Source organism: Culex pipiens, chromosome 3 (assembly GCF_016801865.2).
Source record: "Culex pipiens pallens isolate TS chromosome 3, TS_CPP_V2, whole genome shotgun sequence".
Taxonomy (NCBI): Eukaryota; Metazoa; Arthropoda; class Insecta; order Diptera; family Culicidae; genus Culex; species Culex pipiens.
The window spans coordinates 115,498,681-115,521,059 of record NC_068939.1 but is presented as its reverse complement, the minus strand read 5'-3'; the positions used below and the strand labels follow the sequence as shown (position 1 = coordinate 115,521,059).

At 40.2% G+C, this 22,379-nt stretch overlaps 1 protein-coding gene across 8 annotated transcripts in view; it reads right to left on the bottom strand.

Moving 5' to 3' along the window:
- Window positions 1–22,379, bottom strand: part of LOC120414023 (tyrosine-protein phosphatase 10D) — a 60,224-nt gene that overhangs the window by 365 nt on the left and 37,480 nt on the right. The window contains exons 2-13 of one of the 8 annotated variants that reach the window (XM_039575040.2): window positions 18,633–19,158; window positions 18,103–18,147; window positions 16,831–17,931; window positions 10,713–11,144; window positions 9,217–10,650; window positions 6,311–6,331; window positions 5,970–6,207; window positions 5,717–5,903; window positions 5,389–5,646; window positions 5,063–5,321; window positions 4,886–5,005; window positions 214–847 (exon numbers count right to left, since the gene is read on the bottom strand). In XM_039575040.2, the coding sequence (XP_039430974.1) occupies window positions 351–847; window positions 4,886–5,005; window positions 5,063–5,321; window positions 5,389–5,646; window positions 5,717–5,903; window positions 5,970–6,207; window positions 6,311–6,331; window positions 9,217–10,650; window positions 10,713–11,144; window positions 16,831–17,931; window positions 18,103–18,147; window positions 18,633–19,158 (5,118 nt within the window). In that variant the 3' untranslated portion in view covers window positions 214–350. The other 7 variants (XM_039575045.2, XM_039575046.2, XM_039575042.2 and 4 more) reach the window with 7 other exon arrangements.

Sequence of the window (22,379 nt, the reverse complement as noted above, 5' to 3'; positions counted from 1 at the left end):
CCACAGAGATTGTTATCCTCGTCCACGATGACGATAATGTCATCGTCCTGTTCGTCCTCCTCGTCCTCGACAAAGTTGTGCTTGTAACGGATGCGTTCGCAGCCGGCATCCCCGTTCAGATGGTTCTTTTCGTTCTTTTTGTGCAGTAACAGCTCTCGCTGCTCGTTCGAGTCGTCCTCTTCCTCCTCCTCCTCCTCCTCGTCGGAGTCGATGCCGACGTCGATTTCCGTTTCGTCGTCCTTGCGATCCTCGGCCATGTGCGCACTGTTTGCCCCGTGGCTGTCGTCGTTGATAGCGATAACGATGCTGCTTCGACCGCTGCTCCTGTTATCGCTATCGTTCTCCAACTGTCATCTTTCCTCCTTCCATAGCTTATTGCCAATTGACTGCTGCTGTTGTTGCTGCTGCTGCTGCTCACTGTTGTTAATACCTTCCGATTTTGGTTCGACAGATTCGATCAACTGCCCCCCACTGCTGCTGCTGCCACTGTCCTCGCGGCTTGTCTCATTGCTATTCTCAGCCGATTCCTCAGCTGCCGCTGCCTCTCTACTGTTACTTCTAGTGTATGCTTGTACTTCGACGGCTATCACCTCTGTTTCTTGGCAATGATTTGTATTATTATCTTTGGCATCGTCAGTCCTGCTGCTGTTGCTTAAAGTATTGCTCTGTGCTATTTGTGCCTCCTGCTGCTGCTGCTCAGCCTCGCCCTCTTTGTGCTGCTCCTCCTCGTTGTCATCGATCATATCACTGGCGCTGGCTGCCTCCACCAGCTGGTCGCCGATGGCTTCCACTTCCTGGCCATCGATTAGCTGCCGCTCCTCAGAAGCCTCTTCTTGCTCACCCGGTTCTACGTTTTTTGCACAAGCGTAAGTACCACGCGTAGCGATAGGTTTTGTTTGTTAGGAAGGTTTTTGGTGTAGAATTGTTGTACAATTGTGCAGTTTTGGTTAGCCGAGTTTTAAGGGAGGTAAAAATGTTAAAGTTTCCATCACCAGGTGTGCATTTGTATTTTCAGTATTTCCAGATTGAAGGTTGATTTTTGGTTGGGAGGGAGCATTGAAAAGATAAGAAAATAGCATTTTTGGTTGTTGGATTTATATATGTATACGTTTCACCAGCTTAGTTTACACTTGATCTACTGATTGCACTCATACTACTGTGAGCTTAGTTGTGGAATTGCTCAGAAGGGGGCTTTCTTCAACTTGGTTTAGTGTGTTTTCTTCGAGCACTTTTGAAAAGATAAGAAAATAATGTTTATGAAAAAATAAAACATAAAATACGAGCTGCTTTTTAAACAAACAAGTCGAAACACACTTAAAACGCAGTCTGTGTTTTTATCAAAACCATGCACTGGTATCGTTTTGTAACGAATGTGTTGTAAGATGATGTACAGAAATGACTTAGTTCTTATGTGAGACATGCACTTTTTTGAATGATGTCATGTATTTTTTAAAGTTTAAAATTGAGCAAGTCTGCATTTTTAATTTTTGGATTTTTTTTTTTATTTGGCTCACACTTTTTGGGAACCTTTCTTATTACCAAAAAAGCCATCTCGTGTCATTGGTTCACTCATACAAAGCTCCATACAATTAAGGCAGCTGTCCTACAAAAACTGTACGTAAATATTTGAAAATCTGTATCTTTGGAAAGAATTTTCTGTTCGGTTTGGTGTCTTCGGCAAAGTTGCATGTACTGATGAGGACTACTCAGAAAAAAATTGTACATGAAAAAAAAATTTGGGCGATTTTTTAAATTGCCTTTTTTTTAAACTAAATCTGTAATTTTTTTTTATGTTTTAGACAACAAAAAACCCGCAAATTTTAAAATTAACAAAAATTGTGTGTCGAGTTAGGATTTTAGAAAATAGAACTTTTTTAGACTTCAGTTTTAATTTAAAATTGTATTTGCAATAAAATTGCCTAAGAGACATCGAAGATTTGATCTCTGCTTACTGATGTCCAGCGAATAAAAGAAAAAGAAACAAGAAAATTGAAGTTTTTAAAGTCTCATCCTTCTAGTACCAATATCTCAGAAACTAAAACAGAAACCTATTTTTAATGATAAAAACAGAAACATTTTTAAAATGTACTGATACTTTCGAAAAAAATATTTATAAAATTTTGGAATCAACTCTAACTTTTTAAAATGGCGTAATATTGAATATTAAATCATTTTGAAATGTTACTCTTGCTTAGTAGGTCTACACCCGAACATGCGACGTGGGACTGCATGAATCTTCAGCTGCTGCCGGAAGGGTGTATTCCGAAATTACCGAATTACCGAATTTTGAAATGTTACTCTTGCTTAATTCCAAAAACATTTTTAGAGTAACATTTTTATTTTTCAAAAAAAAAACATTTTTATTCAAAATAGTGCAAAAATATTTGCATGAAAAAAGTGTTTTAAAATGAATTTTACACTAGTTCAGATGTTTTGCAATCATTATTTGTCCCTATTTTGGGCCTACTAAGCAGAGCGCACTTTAAATTTCATGTATTTATTGGCAGCATAGTTTGTTTTACATGAATAAGTTGTTTTTTTAATGCTTAAGTTCGTACATTATCAACATTTTGATAAAAATACCTTATATCGCTGTAAAAGCACGAAAAACTAAAACACTTTTTGCCCCTATTTTGGGGATATTGCTTCTAGCATACGACCTTCTTTGTGCATATTTTCGGCCTACATTCTGATTGGTTGAAATCTCACAGCACGTGGCGAACTTTTTTGACGTATGGTTCAGCCCCAGCTCGTACAGTACAGCCGCACAAAATCGGTCGACAAATATGCTAAATCATTGTGATGTTTTAAGCCACAAATAAACATTAGAATGATTGATTTCATTACGTGCATAATTAGCTTGGACATGATTTATATCATTCTATACGAGTTTTTAACATAATTAAACAATTGTTGCGTACCCAAACAACAAGCCCGTATTATGCAAGAAAGACTGTAATTTGTGAAAAGTACACACACACTGTCATAATTTGTAGTAGTGTCAAATGGACTGAAAATAGAGCCATTCTCTTCGAGAGACTTTAATCAGTTATTAGGATTGATTTGGTGGCAGTTTAGTGATTGTTTTTGCAACGGGATTGTGCAACCCACCAATAAAAACATATTGCCGGTGGTTGGAGATTCGGGGGACGGCTCTCATTCGTGTGCTGAGCGATGAACGCCTTGACGCTGAGTACCAAGAAGCGGTAAGCAAAAGTGGTGAAAATTTTGGACCTAATGGGCAAGTTGCAATTTGAAAGAAAAATGTGAAGAGTGATATATTTATTGCATTATTTCTAATTTAAGAGGAAAAGGTGAATTATTCTTGCCCACCAAAACATAGATAATGACAGCACGAATCATTCTCAAGTGGCAGATCCCTGCCAGATTTGGTGAAATGCTCAATTTCGTTGAATTAAGTTTGGTAGACCCAAAATAGGTACTAGGCCCAAAATAGGAACAAATACTTTTTAGCGAAGAAATACTTTTTGCAGTACTGCACATTCCAAAATTCTGAATATTTCTGAATAAACCCAAACATTCATTTCAATTGATTTCAGTTAATTTTCGTTGACATTTTCGAGTGTTTTTTTTCAAAAATATGGCAAAAACTTTCAATACAATTTGTACCAGCCTAAATCGGCGGCAAAATTTTTGTTCATACTGTTATATGGCTCAAAAGTTCCGGTTTTTTGTCCTCATAAACAGGGTGGTTTTTGAGTGGTGGGCCAAATTTGAAGCTTTAAAATATTGGAGAACAAAAAATTAAGTTTTCCCAACAGTTTTATTCAATTGGTCACATTTTGTTCAATAAAAAAACAAAAGTACACAAAAATGTTGCAATTTATGCCTTAATATAAAAAAATCCACTGTCTGGTTTTTAGGTTGATGGATGATTGATACTTTGACTGAAGACATTCGTTGTTGAACAATTTAAATGAATGTGAAAAATGGTTTATGACTGTTATTTTTACATATTTTTTCCGTACTAATATACACACATTGGTCACATCTGCTCTAAAACATATCAAAACATTTCAAAAATTGTAAAAATATGAGTTTTGGGAAATTAAAATTTTTGTGGCAAAAAAAAAATTAATTACAACATCGCCAAAATCAATACACAACTACAACTTTGCCGAAGACACCAAACCGAAAAAAAAGAATCACAAAATTCCTTCAAAAATACAAATTTTCGAATATTTACGTGCAATTTTTGTATGGATAGCTTCCAAATATAAATGTAGCCATGTATGGGTCTTGAAGAACTCTTGAAGAGTGTTTGAAGAACTTTTATCCTATTGCGACCAAAACTGCTATGCTTAACCCTCTAACGCCCATGGTTGCACCAGAGCACCACAAAATTTTCACTAAAAATTGAAATATCTCGAAAGCTTTTGAATGAATTGAACTAATTTTTTTTCCAGTTTTAGACCAAGTCATTAAAAAATGGCAAGGTAAAACGTAAAAAATCTCGATTTTGTTCTGGGCGGGAAGGGGTTAAGATATTTTGAAAAACATTGCAACGTTCGACATAACTTAGTCTCTGATGTGTGTTCCAAGTTCCAAGTGGATTTGTCCCCACTGAATGATAGTTGAAGTATTTATATGCTTAAGTTTTTTAAACCTTCCTACGCTAATGTTAGTGAGTTATAAGCTTAATTACAGGGAACGAAATATTAGTGAATCTCGAATTAAAGGCACCAGAAAACCACACTAAACCAAACTTGAAGGCAGCAACGGATCTGGCAGAACTTTCCGGGTTACAAACGAATCGATTATTAGCGCGTAAATCAAACCGTTATTAGAAAAAAGTAGATAAGCCACCACGTGATATAGAGAGAAAAAGGTCTAGAAGTATTCCAGCGAAACGAAAATATCTTACCTTCGTAGCCGGGGTTGTCATGAATTTCACGCTCGGTACCTTCCTTACCCTCCAGGACCACCAGCAAGCACTGGTGAATGCAAATGTACTGCTGCTCGGTTTGGACCATCCAGACACGTTCTGAACGAATATTGGCTAGTTATTAATACATTCTTTAAAGCTTTCAAAAACACGTACCTTTTCGCATTGCCCAGACAATGCCGAAGATGTCGACGTAGTCCGATACCTGTATCTGCTGCAGGATTCGGTCGAGCGTGATGAACGTACCGGACCGGCCGACGCCGGCGCTGCAGTGCACCGCAATTGGCCGCTGGTCGGGCCCGACCCGTTCGCGGAACGCCCGCACGAAGCGCGCCAACGTCTGGGGCGGGTTCGGCACCCCAAAGTCGGGCCACGTGGTAAAGTGGAAGTGGCGCAAGATGCGCTGCGTGTCACCCTGTGCGGAGAAAAAGATTGCGAACGTGAGTGAGCAGCTTGGTTCTGGAGATAATGCTTCAACTCACCCTCGTCATCATGAACTCGGTGATGACCCAGTCCGGGTAGTGGCTGTCGTTGAGCAGCGTCACCTTGATGTCCCCGTAGTACACCGGTACGGTATCGTGGGGCCAGTAGTGGTCGCACTTTTCGCGACCCTTCTCGAACGTCCGCGTCAGCATGACGATCGCCCGGGAGTTGCTTTCCCAGCACATGCGCCAGAAGTCGTCTCGCGTCGAGTGCAGTGGACCCTGCGTCACGATGAACTCGCGGGGCGAATTGTGTCCCTGTGAGGAATAGAGGCGAGACTTGAGCTTGATTCTTGTGACGGCGTATCGAGAAGATCCCCAAACTTACCGGAACGTAGTTAGCGTTGATGTAGTCCGAACCTTCCTCGTCGTCAACCGGTTGCAGCTTAAATCTAGAGTGGTCATACGGTAAAATGTTGGTGAAGCGGTTCTTAGGTCTATTGCACGGCAGGTCGGCAAACGTGCAAGGTTGGTCCCGGCCAACATGTTTCAGTTCTTCGAATTCTTCACTAAACCTGTAACGACGAAAAATTTCCAGTAAGTTTCAGCCCGACAAGCCAACCCTCTCCAAGCGCGCCTACCTAAAGTCCGAATCGGCCGACATCATGCGGTAGTGCTCGGCAAAGTTCTTAACTAGTACTGGACGGCTCGTTTCCATGGTGCTGTCCGGCAGGGACATATTGTCGTTGGCGCGCTGCTCGGTGGCCTTTTTGCGGCCGGTGTGCCGGCGGCGGCGCAGAAACACGATCGTGCCGACGAGCAGCAGGATGATGAACAGCGGCACCGTGATCGACACGATCAGCGACGTGTTGTCTTGGGCTGTGGAATCGAGGGGGGATTGTTTTAGGTGAACATAGTTAGAATGAATTGTGATGAAGCAAACATCATAATCAGTTGAAAAGAATAATTTCTTAGATCTTACCATTGACCGATAGCAATCCTGCTTCATATGAGTAGCGTGTATCAAGAGAATATTTATTAGTTTTAAAAATATAAAGCATTTCAATCAATGGAAACTTAATAATAACAAAATCAGTTATTAAATGAAAACTAATCAAAAATATCTTTTATTTCATTGAACACATAACAGGGAAGAATTGCAACTTCCAACTTTTAGAAAAGTTCTTGTTGAATGCAATGCACACCAGGAAGAACTGGTACGATTTTAATGAAATTCTAGATTCTTTGTTTGTTAACAAAGGGCTAACAAGCACTCTTATTAGAACCCCAGCTGTGAAAATAACAAGTAATTGTCAATATTTGCATTGGAACATTCACTCGAGTTTGCGACGACGGGTTGGGTTCGCTGTTTCTAAGCCGCTTCTTTCCTACGGCATTGAAGTCTCTAGCGTCACGTGTGTCGACACGGCATAAAGACGCTTTCCTTGTGATTGTTCAGGTGGAAACTTGATAAGATAAGTATGAAAATTAAGTACAATGATAAATGCTTTGTTGTTGTTGCTTTAATGTCAATGTTTAGAATGTAGGTAATACAATAATATCATGAGTTTTGGCGACTAAATTTCCAATGATTGTCTATTGAATTTAAAATAATTTTATCCATAAATTTTAGCTGTCCAAACAAAAGTGCTATTAAAAAAACTTTGGTTGAAATTTTCTGATCATTACTAAAAAATCACATTTTCTTTTTATAAGTTATAAAATTTCGAAACAAAAGGGTTTTCTTGTATTTTTTTTTGTAAATGCATAACAAAAAAAAATATGTTAAATTTCACTTGGCAAACAACAAACACAGTTCACAAGTTAAAGCATTTTTAAGGTAATGATTTTGTAAACTTATCTATTTTTTTTCCTATTTAATGAGTGTCCTAAACTAGAAATCATTTTTTATGAAAAGACCTCTGATTTGTGTTATTTTTAAATCTATTTTTGAGAAAACATTTATCAAAGTGTCAGTGTCAACAAATTAAACCTTCATGAAATCTGCTTACACTCCAAACATTTTTTTTAACATATTTTTTTTTAACGAAAGTCAGAAAACTGCTCGCAAATGTATTTCATGCTAAATGCAAAAATATATATAATAAAGATTTTCTTCAGAAATGTTGTTGAACCACGGCAATTATTTTGTGTAAAGCGCGAAAAATTCATCGCCCTGAGAGAAAAAATTGGTATTATTGCTATAAATGATAAAAATTATTGCATCGAAGTTTAGAGAAAAATTTGCTAATAATGTTCGAAATTCGTTTTATAGTGGATGTGCTGAAAATGGAATATCTTTTTCTAACAGAACGAATTTGCGAGCTTTGAAATGGTTTTGGAGGCAAAAAACTCTCTACAAAACTATGAAATTGATTTAACTTTGACACCTTTGCACGTAGGAGATCAGGTCACTTAAAAATCCGTACAGGAAAAAAGAAAAAAAAAACAAAAACCTAAAGAAGGCGAAAATATTTTTTTTTCAATGAGCAGTTCTCTAGAATTTGGCAAAAAAATCTGACCTAATTATTGTATTTGTATGAAAATTTGTCCTCAATTCCTAAGTTCCAAATATCCACAGTTTATTCATATAAAGGAGCCATTACACTACCGCAAACAAACAAAAAAAAACTCGCACTTTTTCGTGTATGCAGGCTGACGTTTGTACAAACAAATCCAGGCAAACTGGCAAGCTGTCAAAAAGTGCGAGTTTGTTTGTTTGCCGTAGTGTAATAGATCCTGGAATCCTCATAGAAATTTGGGGGCTGTCCATAAAAAAATGATACGAAGCAATTCGAAAATGTGTCTTCGGAAAAGTTGTAGGTTATAATTAGTAGTATTCAGAAGCAAATAGCTAAACTCTAAAAAAAAAAAATAACAATTTTCTTAGATAATTTTTTGTCACAAAAACTAGATTTTGACAAACTTTACTTCTTCAATTTTGTGTATGTTTTAATAGAAAAAAGTGGCAACTTTTGAGCTTTACGGTATGACGGACGTTTTGTTTTTGGCCATGTTATGAATTTTTGAAAAAAGTCGTGCTGTTTGTATAGTAAGTAATTTTTAGATGTTGAATCAAATTCTAAATAAAACAGTACTTTTGTAAACATTTATTAAAGTGCACCGTTTTTGAGTCATAAAAATCCCACAGTTCCCATCCCAGCCATGTTAAGTAAAATAAAAAAATATAACAAATTAGGTTATGGACAACTCGGATCGTTTTGCACCCTTCGACAAAGTTGTTGGAAATTAAATTTTCTACAATAATCTCACTCTTGGAAAATTTTGGACGAGACCCGCGCCACCTGGCAGAAAAATACTGAAACGATGTTTTTCTGCATACATTTTTGCGATTTTCCCCATATAAACTTCAACGATAAAAAACGACCCCTAAACCTTAACCGATTTGGCTCAAAATTGGCACGGATACTTATTTTTGCCTAAAGAATCGAATCAGAGGGTATCCCTGATGTCGATTTGTTTAATTGTCACCCTACTGCTGATTGTTTTTTAAGAGTTGGAAAATCACATGATTGAATGAGTTATTGATGTGCCATAACTTGAGTTGTTATTGTCTTACTCTTTGGGATGTTATTGTTTTTTCTTCTTATTAACGATGGACATGATTTTCTGATAACAAAATCAGATATTTTAATTTTTATGGACAATTGTCCTCAACGGTGGTTGCACAGAGTAAGACAGAGTTACCACTGCCTCTTGATTTTGGGTTCAACTTTGTGGTACATCGCACGCAAACTACCAGCAAACCTTATGGGTTACTCTTTGGTGGTTGGTTATCCACGTGGTTTATCTTCGACAAAACGGAGATAACTTCTAAACACGTTTCTGTAAACCGAGTAGTGCCAAACAATCAAATAATATTCTTACCTGTTCGAATCGGATACGAGTACGCCGTGTCGGTGAACTTGTCCGGCGCGGTAAAGGCACGAACCTTCACCTTGTACGTCGTGCCCGACTTGAGCGGACCGTTGCAGTACCCGGATTTGCGGGTATCGCAGTTCTCGGTGCCGATGATAAAGTCCTCCACGGAGCTGTTCTTGAACGGGTAGTACGGCTCGATGACCTGGTACGGTGGCCACACGCTGTACGATTGCACATCGTACCAGCTGGGCATCTCCAGGCCGGAAGCGTTCTTGCTGTCGTCCTCGGCTATGATGATGGTGTACGTCGTAACGACGCCGTTCTGGTCGCTAAAGTAATGCTTACGGAATCGGATCTCGATTGTCGTCGCGCTGCTGCCCACCTCGGTGGGAACGACCTGAGTTTCGGGTTTCGGTGGGGCCAAAATGGGCATCTTTTGCTTCCACATTTGCTCGGGACCATAGCCGATCGCCGTCTTGGCTTGAATTCGGAAGATGTACGTTTTTCCCGGCAGCAAGCCCTTGATTATTCCGCGCAGTTCGGTCGGCTTAAAGTCCTTCGCTTGGGTGTGTTGTGATCCGTCGAGGCCGTAAGTGATTGTAAATTGTCTAATGACGCCGTTTTGTTCGTTCGGTGGAAGAGACCACTCGAAGGTGATCTCACTTGGTTGTATATCTACGGGTGCGAATTTGTCCATGCGTCCTGGAACCGATTCCTTAGTTTGGAAGCTGGCCGAAACTGGAAGACTGCTGCGCAACACGCTGGATTCGGTTCCGGAGCGGACAACTACGGTGAATGTGTAGTTCCGATGTGGTTTCAGATCGGCGATTGTAATATGATTGTTTACGGTAAAGTTTTGAACGTAATGCGAGTCGTTCTTGAGGTATTGGATTTCGAACGCGTTGTATTCACCCTTCGGAATGTCCCAGTTCAACACGATCTCCGTGTCGGTAATGTTGCCAGCATTTAGCACCGTTATCGGGTCGGGATACATCCGATCTTGGCGTTGGATCGGCTGACTGGCAACGTCTCCACTGACGGTCCAGACCGTGATGTTGTACAACCGTCCCGGTATCAGCCCGTTGAACGTCACCTTGCGGTCCGTATCGTTGGCGAGCTTTTCCTTGTCGGAAATGCTCACGTCGCCCAGCGAGAATCGGTACAGATCAAACTTGGACGACTGCTGCGGCGTCGGTGTGTAGCTCAGCGTGACCGTATCGCGCATCTGGACGTTGTTTACGATCAACACCTCGGACTGGATTAGTGGCATTGTGCGCGTTTGCAGTTTTGTCACATCGCTGGTCAAACCGTACGACACCGTTTGAATCTTAAAGTTGTACATTACCCCTGACATTAAGTCGCCGACGAGGATTCGCACCGTCGGCAGTTCCTCGGCCGGTTTCTCTTCGTCGCCCAAGCCACTTCCTGGGTATGGCAGAACTGAAATTGAGGAAATCGTTAGGCAAACAGTTCTAACTCACCACGGTTGTACACCAACTTACTTGTATTAACCTCGGAAACATTTTTGGTCGAAACTTGGTCCGGGAACTCGGTGGGCCACCAGTGGATGATGTACGTTTCAACCCGTCCCTCGGGCCGTGGCCACTCGAGCGTAATGTTGTTCGAGTCAGCCAGCGGGGCAATGTTGGACACCGGATTCGGACGTACAGTTTGATTCACCTGCTGGGGGTTGGGACTCTCGACGCCGTAACTAACGGTGTTCACCTGGATCGTGTACTTCTCGCCCGGCGTCATATCGGTTACGTCGGCCTCCGTTGCCTTTACCGAGGGCAGACGGATCCATTGCTTTTCGCTTTCGGTGCGGTACCGGATGGAATATTCGGTAAATTCGGATCGCTCCGGGGGTTTCCAGTGGACGAGCACCGAGTTGCTGGTTACCTTTTCGATTGTCATGTTGCGCGGTGGGTTGGGGTCTGCGGGGAAAGGGAGTTGGTTAAATAATGCAGTACGGTCATCTATGTACCGTAGGGTGCCCAGAAAAAATGACCCCCTGCTCCACAAGCGGAAAACGGTTTTTTGGGTTGGCATCTGTGTAAATTTTGAGCGAAATTGGATGAGATTAACCCATTGATACCCGAGCCTAAAGTTGGTGAAAAAAATGTTTTTCATACAAAAATAACGTTTTTAAATCGCTAATAACTTTTTAGGATTGAGTTTTAGAGCTTTGGTATGTTCTACAACAGTGTTTCTCAACCGGTGAGGAATTCCCCCCTGGGGGGGAATTTGGCCATTCTTGGGGGGGAATGAGGATGCAATAGAAATGTAATGCCTTTGAACAACGAGCTTGCAAAAATAATCCATGTCTAGAACATTCAGTCAAACTATCGAATTGGAAAGAATTTTAGAACTTTTAAAATAAAAGTACTTTGGGTTTTTATACCCTTTCAAACATAAGCTGTTTTTACAAAAAAGAATGGGTTTGTAAACACATTTTTTCAAGTTTTTGTTCTATTTCTTAAAGATTGTTTTTATACTCTCCTAAAATTTAACAGTTCTTTGAAGAATTAAATTGAACTTAGAAATACTGAAAATTTTGCATTGCATTTTGAAAAGTAGATTTTATATTTTTTTGTGAGTGCTCTCCTCTAGAGTTTTTTTTAAAAGTATTTTGATTATCGTCAGTTATGTATTGATTCATACACGAAAAGAGCCTCGGATTTTTTTCAAGGAAGCATTTGCATTAATTCAATCAGGAACAGTTGGTTTATAAAAAAAAACAAATGTTGAAGATAACTGAACTGCACTTATCGCTTAAAATTTGAATTTTTTTCAAAATCATAAATATGACCAGTTAATTTCAGTTTGCTCAAATCATACTTTTTTTTAATAAACTTTTCAAACGTTTCTTTCACATCCAGATTATTTTAACTATATTTGAAAAAATCTCTCTGGATGAAAGTTTTATCAATTTTGGATTACATTGTGAAGTTTATTTCACAAACTGCATATTTATATGTTTTGCATGATTTTTGTTTTTTATTGAAAACTTCAGTCTTATGATAACAATTTAATCTTTAATTATGAAATTTGTTTAAAATTTGTTCCAAATTTAAGGGGGGGAATGAAGTTCATGAAAATTAGCCAAGGGGGGAATGGAACGGAAAAGGTTGAGAAACACTGTTCTACAAAGTTGTAGAGCATTAAATTTTCAATAAGAATCTCACTTTTGAGAATATTTGGATGGAAGTAGCACACCGTGCAGACCAAGCCGTAAGAAACTTGGGTTTTCCATACATTTTTTCGATTTTTCCCATACAAACTTCACCACCGAGTATCAATGGGTAAATGATGACCGATTTTGCTCATATTTGGCCCAGAGTCCTAAAATAGGTCAAGGAACCATATTCAGCTTGTGGAGCGAGGTTTTGAAAGAAAGTCCCATATTCTGGGCACCCTAATGTACCGTCATCTGGGGAGAATCGGGACAACCGTCTGAATAGGGACAGCATGTTTTAGAGCACTTAAAGCTTGAAATTTGGAAATTGATGCACTACTTATGTTGATTTGTGTCTGTTCTATCCGAAAACAATCAAAAACATCCAAATATTGTGTAGTAACTAGGCTACAACAGCTATCCCAATTCGCCCCATGTGTCCCGTTTCACTCCAGATTACGCAACTTATCTTATTCAACTTATATTTAAAGATCTCTGCTGCTTCGTATGCCTAAACAGTCATGCTCAATATCGAAACCCGGAAAAACAATGAGAAATGAGACATAAGACGTACAGTCATGCCTCGGTTTAGCACCACATATGGGGGATGCAAAACCGAGGCGTGCATAACTGAGGTACAGAGCTTATTTGGATTTTGGCTATATGGGAGACATTGGCTATCATCCTACGAAAAATCATCCAAACTTTAAAAAAATATAGTGTTTTAGAATCGAAATGATGTCAATAATCCATTGCAACTATAATAACATCAAAAAAAATAAAAAATACAATTTTACAAAAAAATACGTATTTTCCTGTATTGTGAAAATGCATTTTTTTTCGAAAAAATACTCAGAATTATTGTTTTTTATATATGGGTAAAAAACGATCGGAATTTTTTTTCAAACACGTTTTTGAAAATACCCAAAATTTTCACAAAACTACTTTTTTAAAGGAAAAATACCAAATATTTCAGTTTTTTACAATATGGGTGTCAAATGATCGGGATTTTTTTTATACATTTTATACATAATAATTTGTTGTGTGAAATACTGAAAATTTTCATGAAACTATGACTTTTTTTTTAAATACTAAAATTTTGTTTTTTTTTCAAAATAGGTATACAATGATTGGGAATTTTTCATACACTTCGATAGATTCTTTTTTGAAAATACTCAAAATTTTCACAGAACTACGTGCTCTTGAAAAAATACTCAAAATTTCAGTTTTCGGTTTTTTATATATTTTTTTATATTCTAACTTTTAACATCAAATTTGAGTTCTGCGACCCCGTTTTAGTCAAATTTGAATAATTGCTTGCCTTTTAAATTAAAAATGCATTTTTTCAATATTTCAGAACCGCCATTTTGGATTTAAAAATTCTAAATCATTTTAGAGTAGTTTATGGGTCATACTTAAGCTCGACAATTGGAAATAAGCAGGGCTGTGGAGTCGGGTCATATTTCAAGCGACTCCGACTCCGACTCCGACTCCGGCTTTCTGGGAATAGCCGACTCCGACTCCGACTCCGGCTCCGGCTTTCAGATCCAACCGACTCCGACTCCAACTCCGGCTCACCAACTCTAGCCGACTCCGACTCCGACTCCAACTCCAGCTTTCAAAAAAATGGTTGGCTCCGACTCCGACTCCGACTCCACATATTTTTAAATATTTCAAAAGTTAGTTTACTATTATTTCGAAAACATTGATAAATAGGATTATTTAAAAACTCTTTAAGTGGAAAAAACCGGAAAAAAGTTTCTAGTTTTACAAGTTTTAGACGTTATTGAAACAGAAATAAAAAACGCCAGTTTTGAAGGCATTTTCAGAAGAACAGTTTGGTAAGTAAATTTGGATTTATTTACTTAACCTCAAATTTTCATTATATGGATTAAAAACTAAAATATTAAATTGTTATTTTTTAATGATCATTAAAATAAAGCTGGCCTTAATGATTGATTTAACATATAAAATCAATTTGCTCACTTTTAAGTTGACATTTATAAGAAGCACAGTGACTATCATAGTCACCTTGTATTTTTAAATAACAATTTTAAACGAAACTATTTTTTAAAGCTCCATTGAAATTTTTAAGACGTACATGGACATCACGCCAAGGCTGAAGAAGTTTATTATTACAAATCAATGTATCTAAAAAAATCTTCGTGGTAAGGACGCTTAAGGGGTCCTTTTCAAATATCCGTGACCTAGAAAATATTTTACCTCGGAATTTTGGATTTATTTGAATTTTTATTTTTTTTATATATTTAAAAGGAGGCGCGCGATACTTCTTGCATCTTCACCTAAAACGAAGCTTTATGAATGGTCGTGCGCCTCCATGAAAATATATGAAAAAACTTAGAATTGGATAAAAAACAAAAATCCACAGGATAAATATTTTCTAGGTCACGGATATTTTTTTATCTTGAAATCCTGTCCTATCCTGAAATCTTGAGATTTGTTCAACGATAATTTGCAACAATATCAAAATAGTTTGCCTAAAGATCAATATTCTCAGATTTTAGTAGAGAAATAGTAAACATTAAGATAATCGATATATTTAACATATTCAATGATGATTTCAAAATTAGTTGCAACTTTTTTTTATATTTGATGTCAGTTTGAAATATTTTAAGCGCGACACTTTTAATTTTTTGTACAAAGTTATAAACAAAATGCGCATGTTGAGTTCCAAGTAATAGATTGTTATAATCGTTGAATATTTGTTGGAAGAGTTATCCTGTCAGTGATTTTTTTGTTTTCGATTTCCATAAATAGTGAGTATTATTTATATTTTTTGGTGTACCTCGTAACTTTTTTCCTGAACATTGGTTTACTTAAAACCACCAAGACATTCACTATCGGGGTATAAGATGACTGTGTGTGTACTTTTTTCAGAAAGAACTAGATTAAATTTGGTCAAATTTGAGTTTAAAGGGTACATAAATATCGGCAAAAGGATGCAGACAAAATCAATTAAATATTTCTGACTACAAAACCAATATTGTTTTTTTTTTTTTAGTTATGATGATACTACATACTTGGGTAAGAGCTGATTAACAGGTTATCATTTAGTGATCTCTAAAAAAAATAAAAATGGCAACGCAGCGCATGCAACTTGAAAAACAATTAAAAATATAAGAAGTTTTGTAAATTAATCTGTTTTATAGCAAATACTAAAAAATAAAAAATTAACATATTTTTTGTTGAATTTAAGATAACTCCGACTCCAACTCCGGGTAATCAGAAATTTTCGGCTCCGACTCCGACTCCGACTCCGACTCCGACTCCAGCTAATAAAATTTAGCCGACTCCGGCTCCGACTCCGACTCCAGCTGTTCGAGTTTTTACGACTCCGACTCCGACTCCGACTCCAGGCTTCCCAAAAAGACCCGACTCCACCGACTCCGGCTCCGACTCCGACTCCGACTCCACAGCCCTGGAAATAAGTAATCAGTTTTTTTTGAAAAAAAACTGAAATTTCAGTATTTTTATTTAAATACAGTAGTTGTTCGGTAACTGGGCGTTGTTTAACTGGGCTGCTTTTTAATTGGGCGCTCGATAACTGGGCCGTAGCCCAGTTAAAAAGCAGACAAACGTCAAAAAACCAAAACAAACCGAAATTACCGAGGGGTTAATGGATGCAAAAATCAAGTTCAATAAATAAAAAAACTTTTTTCAATATTTTATTTAATTTAAAGTCACAATTAAAAAATATGAAAAGTAAGCATTGTAAATAAATTTGAGCAACTTTTATTTTTAAATTTCATCTGGAAAATATTATGCATCGGTGGTCCCCTCGTAATTTTTCGTTCAGCCCAGTTAGCGAGCAGCATTCGGTGACTGGGCTGCGTTCTCAGCCCAGTTACCGAACAAGTACTGTACGTAGTTTTGTGAAAAATTCGAGTGTTTTAAAATTTTTATGTTATTACTTTTGAAATGTATGCAAAATTCCGATCATTTAGTACCCATGTTATAAATAAAAAACTTGAATTCTAGGTATTTTTTCGAAAATACATAATTTTGTGAAAATTTTGAGTATTTCACAATTTTTTTATTGCTATCGAAATGTATAAAAAACCGATCATTTGATACCCATATTAACTGAAATTTTGAGTATTTTTTCGAAAATACGTAGTTTTGTGAATATTTTGAGTGTTTCTCAAAAAAAAAATACTATCAAAATGTGGGGGTAACATTAGAATTAGACATTAGGAATTAACATTAAGTTATTGAACATTATCAATAAATTCATCCAAAATTCAATTTTGAATCACTTTAGAATCAATTTAGAATCGATTGAATTTTTCAAATAAAATGATAGTTTGCAGGAATTTTTTGTTGCAGCTTTTTGATTTTATGAAATAAAATAAAGACAAAAATCTTCAAAAGCTCGTCAATACTTTATTAGCATGGTCGACCCAAACATTCAATTTAATACTCACAGACGGCTTGGAAGTACGAGTGAGGCTCGCTGCGCAGTCCGTGACTCATGGCGAACACTTTCACCTCGTAGCCCGCTCCCGGATATAAGTTGGTAAACACTAATCTAGATTCGGTGGTAAGTACGGTTTTGCCGTCGTTGGTATCGTTTCTGGTGTAGGTGACCTCGAACTTTTCCTGGCGCGAGTTGACGTCGCTCTTCCAGCTGATGTTGAGACCCTCGCGGATCGACTTGAGGTCCTCGATGATGGGGGACGAGGGCCGGGTTACGACGAAGATGGTTGATTCGTTGGATTCCATCTTTTTCGAGATTGCCTGTACGGTGATGGAGTAGTTTCGGCCTGGGAGTAAGGATTCCAGGGCGAAGGTGGTTTTGTCGGTGTTCATCGTGCTGGAGTCGCCGTTGTTGGTTTCCAGCTCGTGGTAGCTGATCTTGTACTCGTCCTGCGTGCTGGCATCGTCCGGAACCCAGGAGATGGTGAGGATGCCGGTTTTGCTGTCAGTGTAGGAGTAGAGGTTCTTCACTGGCAGCGGTTTGAGGGTGACATCGCCGCTCGCCGGCCAGGAGGTGACCTTGCCGGAGACGGTTTTCACTACCACGGAGTACGTTTTGCCGGGGTCCAGGTTGTCTTTGAACTCTAGCCAGGCCATGTTCTCGTTGTCGTTGCGTAGGACCGCTTGCTGGCGTCGCGTGGCCGCGATGGACACCTGGTACTTGTCGAACTCGCTGGTGCCCTTCGGGGCTTCCCACATCACTTTGAAGGAGTTTTCCGTAACGGCCTTTCTGTCGAAGGTCACGTTCATCGGTCGGAGGGGAACCGTTCGGTATTGGGCGGTTGTGGGGAGTGAGATTTCGTCCTCGGACATGGTCTGCACGGAGATGTTGTACGCCCGGCCTGGGACTAAACCCTTGAAGGCGGCCTGAGCCGGTCCCGGGGGTTCGCCCTCTTTTTGTACGTACAGAACGCTGCCTAGTGCGTCTGGCGGTTCGATTGACACCTTGTAGTGCGTGTAGATTCCGGCGGGGTACGGCGGCTGCCACAGTACGAGCAGCGTGGTTTCATTGCGGAACCACACGATAAACTTGCCCGGCGTGTTGGGTTCTGGGGAGAAGAAACGATTTGCATGTAAGAATTAAAGAGGCTTGAAATGTCAACGCAAATGTGGGGATGCATTAATATGCTAAGCAAGTGGATTTACCCACAAGCGCACAACTTACAGACTACAGACATGCAGATATTAAATATACTACTACTAACTACTACCAGTATTACCTCGCAGAATTTTTATGTCCAACAGATCTTTATGGCGATAGCGTTCTGCGCAGTGTCCCCCATAATGTGTTTGAGTTATTTGTTAGTGTTAGAGCGTGAGTATTGCCATTAACCGTTACGGATTAGCCAGTGGAAAAGAAAGAAACAGAAATTGTGACTGAGTAAACTTGTTTTGCCTCGCGGATGGGTTATAATATGGAAACATATAAATTTGTGCATATGCTATTCAATTGAAACATCCGCTCTCCCTCGCTCTCTCTCTCGCTGGGTTCAGCATGGTGTCTTCCCACGCGCCGCGCCATTGTCTCAGCAGCAGCAGCACTTGTTCCGTTTCGGGTTGCTGCGATTCCACGCGCAATCCGGCCGGCCGACCTTGAACGCTGAATTAGAGCTAAACCAAAGTTAGTTGTTCATATCCTTTCACCACGGTGAGCTAGAGAAACTAGGTTAGTTGTACCATTTTGGCCCGAAAACCCGAGAGGTGGTTATTGCAAAAACAAAACAAAAAAGCAAAAGGTTTCAAGTCTTACTTGTGGTGAAGTTGCGGCTGGTGTACGCGACCGACTCCTTGCCGTCGAACACGGTGTACGCTTGCACCTGGTAGGTCGCACCCGGGGTCAGGTCGCGCAAGCTGTACTGAAATTGGCTCTCCTCGACGGCGATCGTCTGGTTCGTGACAAAGTTGTCCGACACGCCGAGGATTTTCAGCTTGAACGCCGAAAAGTTGCCCTGCGACGGCGGGCTCCAGCTCACGGTGGCACTCTTGCCGGACCGGACCGCCACCGACATGTTCGAGGGCGGGTCCGGCGCGGTCGTTATGGACACCGTCCACGTCAGCCAGTCGTGGTGCGTCGAGTTGGTGTAGTACAGCCAGAAGTTGTACCGGGTGCCGGGCAGCCCGTTCGAGAACTGAATCTCGTCGCCGACGTCCCGGGACGCGATCGTCGCGTTCGGCGCCGGGTTACCCACCGGCGGGTAGTAATCGAGCCGATAGTACGAGTCATCGGCGCCGAGGTTTCCCGGGATTTCTATCACAAGGTCCGCGCTTCGACACACCTGAAAATGGGAAGGAAATAACGTGTTGGTTAGAATGCTTATTGAACTTCAATTCAATTCACTTTTCATTCAATATAAATTTAAAACTTGAGCAATCAAATCCAGTTCGATGCCAGTAATTCAAATACCAAAAACAAAATAGAAACGGAAAGTGGTGTCTGTGCGTAGATTTTATCTGCCCCCCCAAACGAAACGAACTCTCCAAAATTAATACACTTCGGACTGCTAAATTGGAATCAATTTATGCAAAGCGTGCTAAACGGTGTGAACGAACGTGCCACACCACAGCAGCAAGGCTCCCAGTAGCAGAGCCTAGGGTGTGATGATGAGAAAGTTCTTCACAGCAATTTGAGATGCGAAGAAAAATAAAAGATGACGGCAACTAGGCGAAATCGACAGCTTCCGAAAGCAGAATTTGGTGCCGCTAATAAGGTATCGAGGAGGAACTTTAATTGGCAATCAGTGCGGTGATCTATAGAAATTTTAGTTCCATAACATTCAAGCAGTGCACTGCCGTTCTACGCATAATTGTCCCATGTTAAAAAAAGTGCAACTGAGAAAAACGCGATTGAAATTTTTCGACCGATTTCTGTGTTTCTACGCATAATTGTCCCGTGGATTCCTATTCGCCCTATGTGTCCCTAATCGCCCCAGTTATCAGTTTTTCACCCTTATTTGTGATCCTCTTGCTATACAACAGGTAAACAAGGCATAATGCTTAGTAAAACTAATGATTCCGTGTAAGAAAATACTTGGTGGGACAATTATGCGTAGAAGTTCAACGATGGGACAAACAGACTTGGTGTTGTTTTTGATGAGTTTCCGAACAAAGTACCAGATTTTATGTGTTTTTCTTAAAGTACACATCAAACTAATCATTAAAATGTCATAAAGTCAAAATCGTCCAAAACTGACATGGGACAAATATGCGACGAACGGCAGTGCAATTTCTAAAGGTTAGTTGTTGTGTGCACATTTACTGGATAGTAAACGTTTCTCCTTTTCCCTTTTCATTTTAACAATTTGCAAAAAAACATTGAACTTGCGGCATTTTTTGTTAAAACCATACACGGAAAAGGATCTAATATAAATAAGTTTATGAACATAAAGAGCAGAAACAAAATTCAAAACGCAATAAGTAACGCAAAATGAACAACATGTAACCTGATTATTCACTAAAAAATCTCAATTGAAAATGCAGAAGCATAAAAGAATCTGCTAATATTAATAGATTCTCCGAAAATTGTTTATACATTTTGGAATTAAAACATGATTCGATCAAGTTTTTTTTTTAAATTAAACTCAACTTAAATATGTGTTGTTTCTATACTCGAACTTTGCAAACGTTTTAAAAGTTTTAGTTTAAAAAAATCATTTCTTTTGTTAAGGACATGTTTTGCCCAGTTGTAAAACAAGCAAATATCCAGCTTAATTTTTAATAATTTTGAAAAAAAAGTATCACAAAAATCAGCTCCCTCCGTGTACGCACGAGAGCATGCAGCTAGTGCTCAGTGCTCCATCGTTTTTTCGATTTTTTTCGCCGTAATTGATTGTGGTTACCCGCGAGTTTGCTTCTCCAGCATGCCAAAGGCCGGCCGTGGCCGTGGCAGTTCGAGTGCGGCCTCGAAAAACCCGCGAAGTTCGTCTACCGGCCGTGTGCAAAAAGGTAAACAAACCAACGCCGTGTCGACCGCCCTCGCGCAGGGGAGCGTGAGCGCAGAAGGCATCGACAAAAAGTTACTTCATCCCGGATATGTTCCGAGATCACCAGTGCGAACCCGTTCAGGTACTCCCGGTGCCACGACCAACACGTCAACATCCGCCAACATTCCCATCAGGAACGAGTTCCAGATGCTGAGCGACGACGAAGAAAACAACAACACCGACGGTAGCACCACTACCGACGACGACGACGACGATGGTCGTGCACGGAAAAAAGTGCCGACGCCAAAAAAGAATAATTCTCCAACGGAACGAAGACCACCTCCAATTTTTGTTTTTGACACGTTGGCGGACGATGTTGACGAGTTGCTGGAAGGCCTCGGATATTGTCTGAAAATCGGTAAGTCGGCAGTGCAAGTGATCACACTGAATAAAAAGAACTTCGACCTGGTGTTTGAAGAATTGAAGCGTAGCAACTTCAACTTCTACACATTCAACCCCGAGAAGCCCCCTGTTAAGGTCGTCTTGCAAGGTTATCAAGACCGTCCGATCTCCGACCTGAAGGGTCACCTTTCGGACGCCGGAATAAAACCGCGGAAGACTAAAGTGCTCTCGCGCAAGACAACGGTAACAGGTACACACACTGTACCTGTTGTACTTCGACCGCGGCACCGTCAAGATCCAAGACCTGCGGCGGACTAAGACGTTGGACGGTTTTTGGGTAAACTGGCGGTTTTACACCAAGAACCCGACGGACGTAGCGCAATGCCACCGTTGCCAGAAATTCGGCCACGGCTCGCGGAACTGCAACCTCCGGCCCCGCTGCGTGAAGTGCGGTGAGTCACACCTCTCGGAGGCGTGCGCACTGCCACGAAAGGCGGACTTGGGGGACAAGGCAGAACAAACCAAGCCGCGCGTAAAGTGCGCGAACTGTGACGGCAACCATACCGGCAATTACCGCGGATGCATCGCGCGCAAGGCCTACCTCGAGGAGCAGGAAAAGAGAAAGAAGAAAGCAGCAGCGTCCCACTCTCCTCAGCGAAGTACGAGCGCAGCCGTTCCTGCAGCTGGACAGCTTACGGTTCCAGCGGAAAACTCAGCGTTCCCTCCTGGTTGGGGGCGTTCGTTCGCCAGCGTGGTCGCTGCCGGTAGCGGGAGTACGGCCCAGCAAGAAGTCATCGGGGAAGATCTCTTCACCCTGCCGGAGTTCTTTGCTCTCGCGGGGGAGATGATGACGCGGTTTCGGAGCTGCCGGAACAAGGCAGAACAATTCCTGGCCCTTGGGGAACTGATGATCAAACACATCTACAAAGGATAAATTACCTGTGATCTAGATTTAAGCTTTCTCTTCCTCTATCCCCTTTCCTTTGCAATTTCTGTAAGTTTTTTTTATAGTTTTTTCTTACTCTTGCTAGTGCCTTAGTTAAAGAAATAATTGTTCCTAAATGGATTATGATGCAACACACAGCTGTAAGGAACTCCAAAACTCTGTTATGCACTTCAAAATGACTCATTGTATCTTGATTATTCACCAATAAAACCGAATTGAATTGAATTGA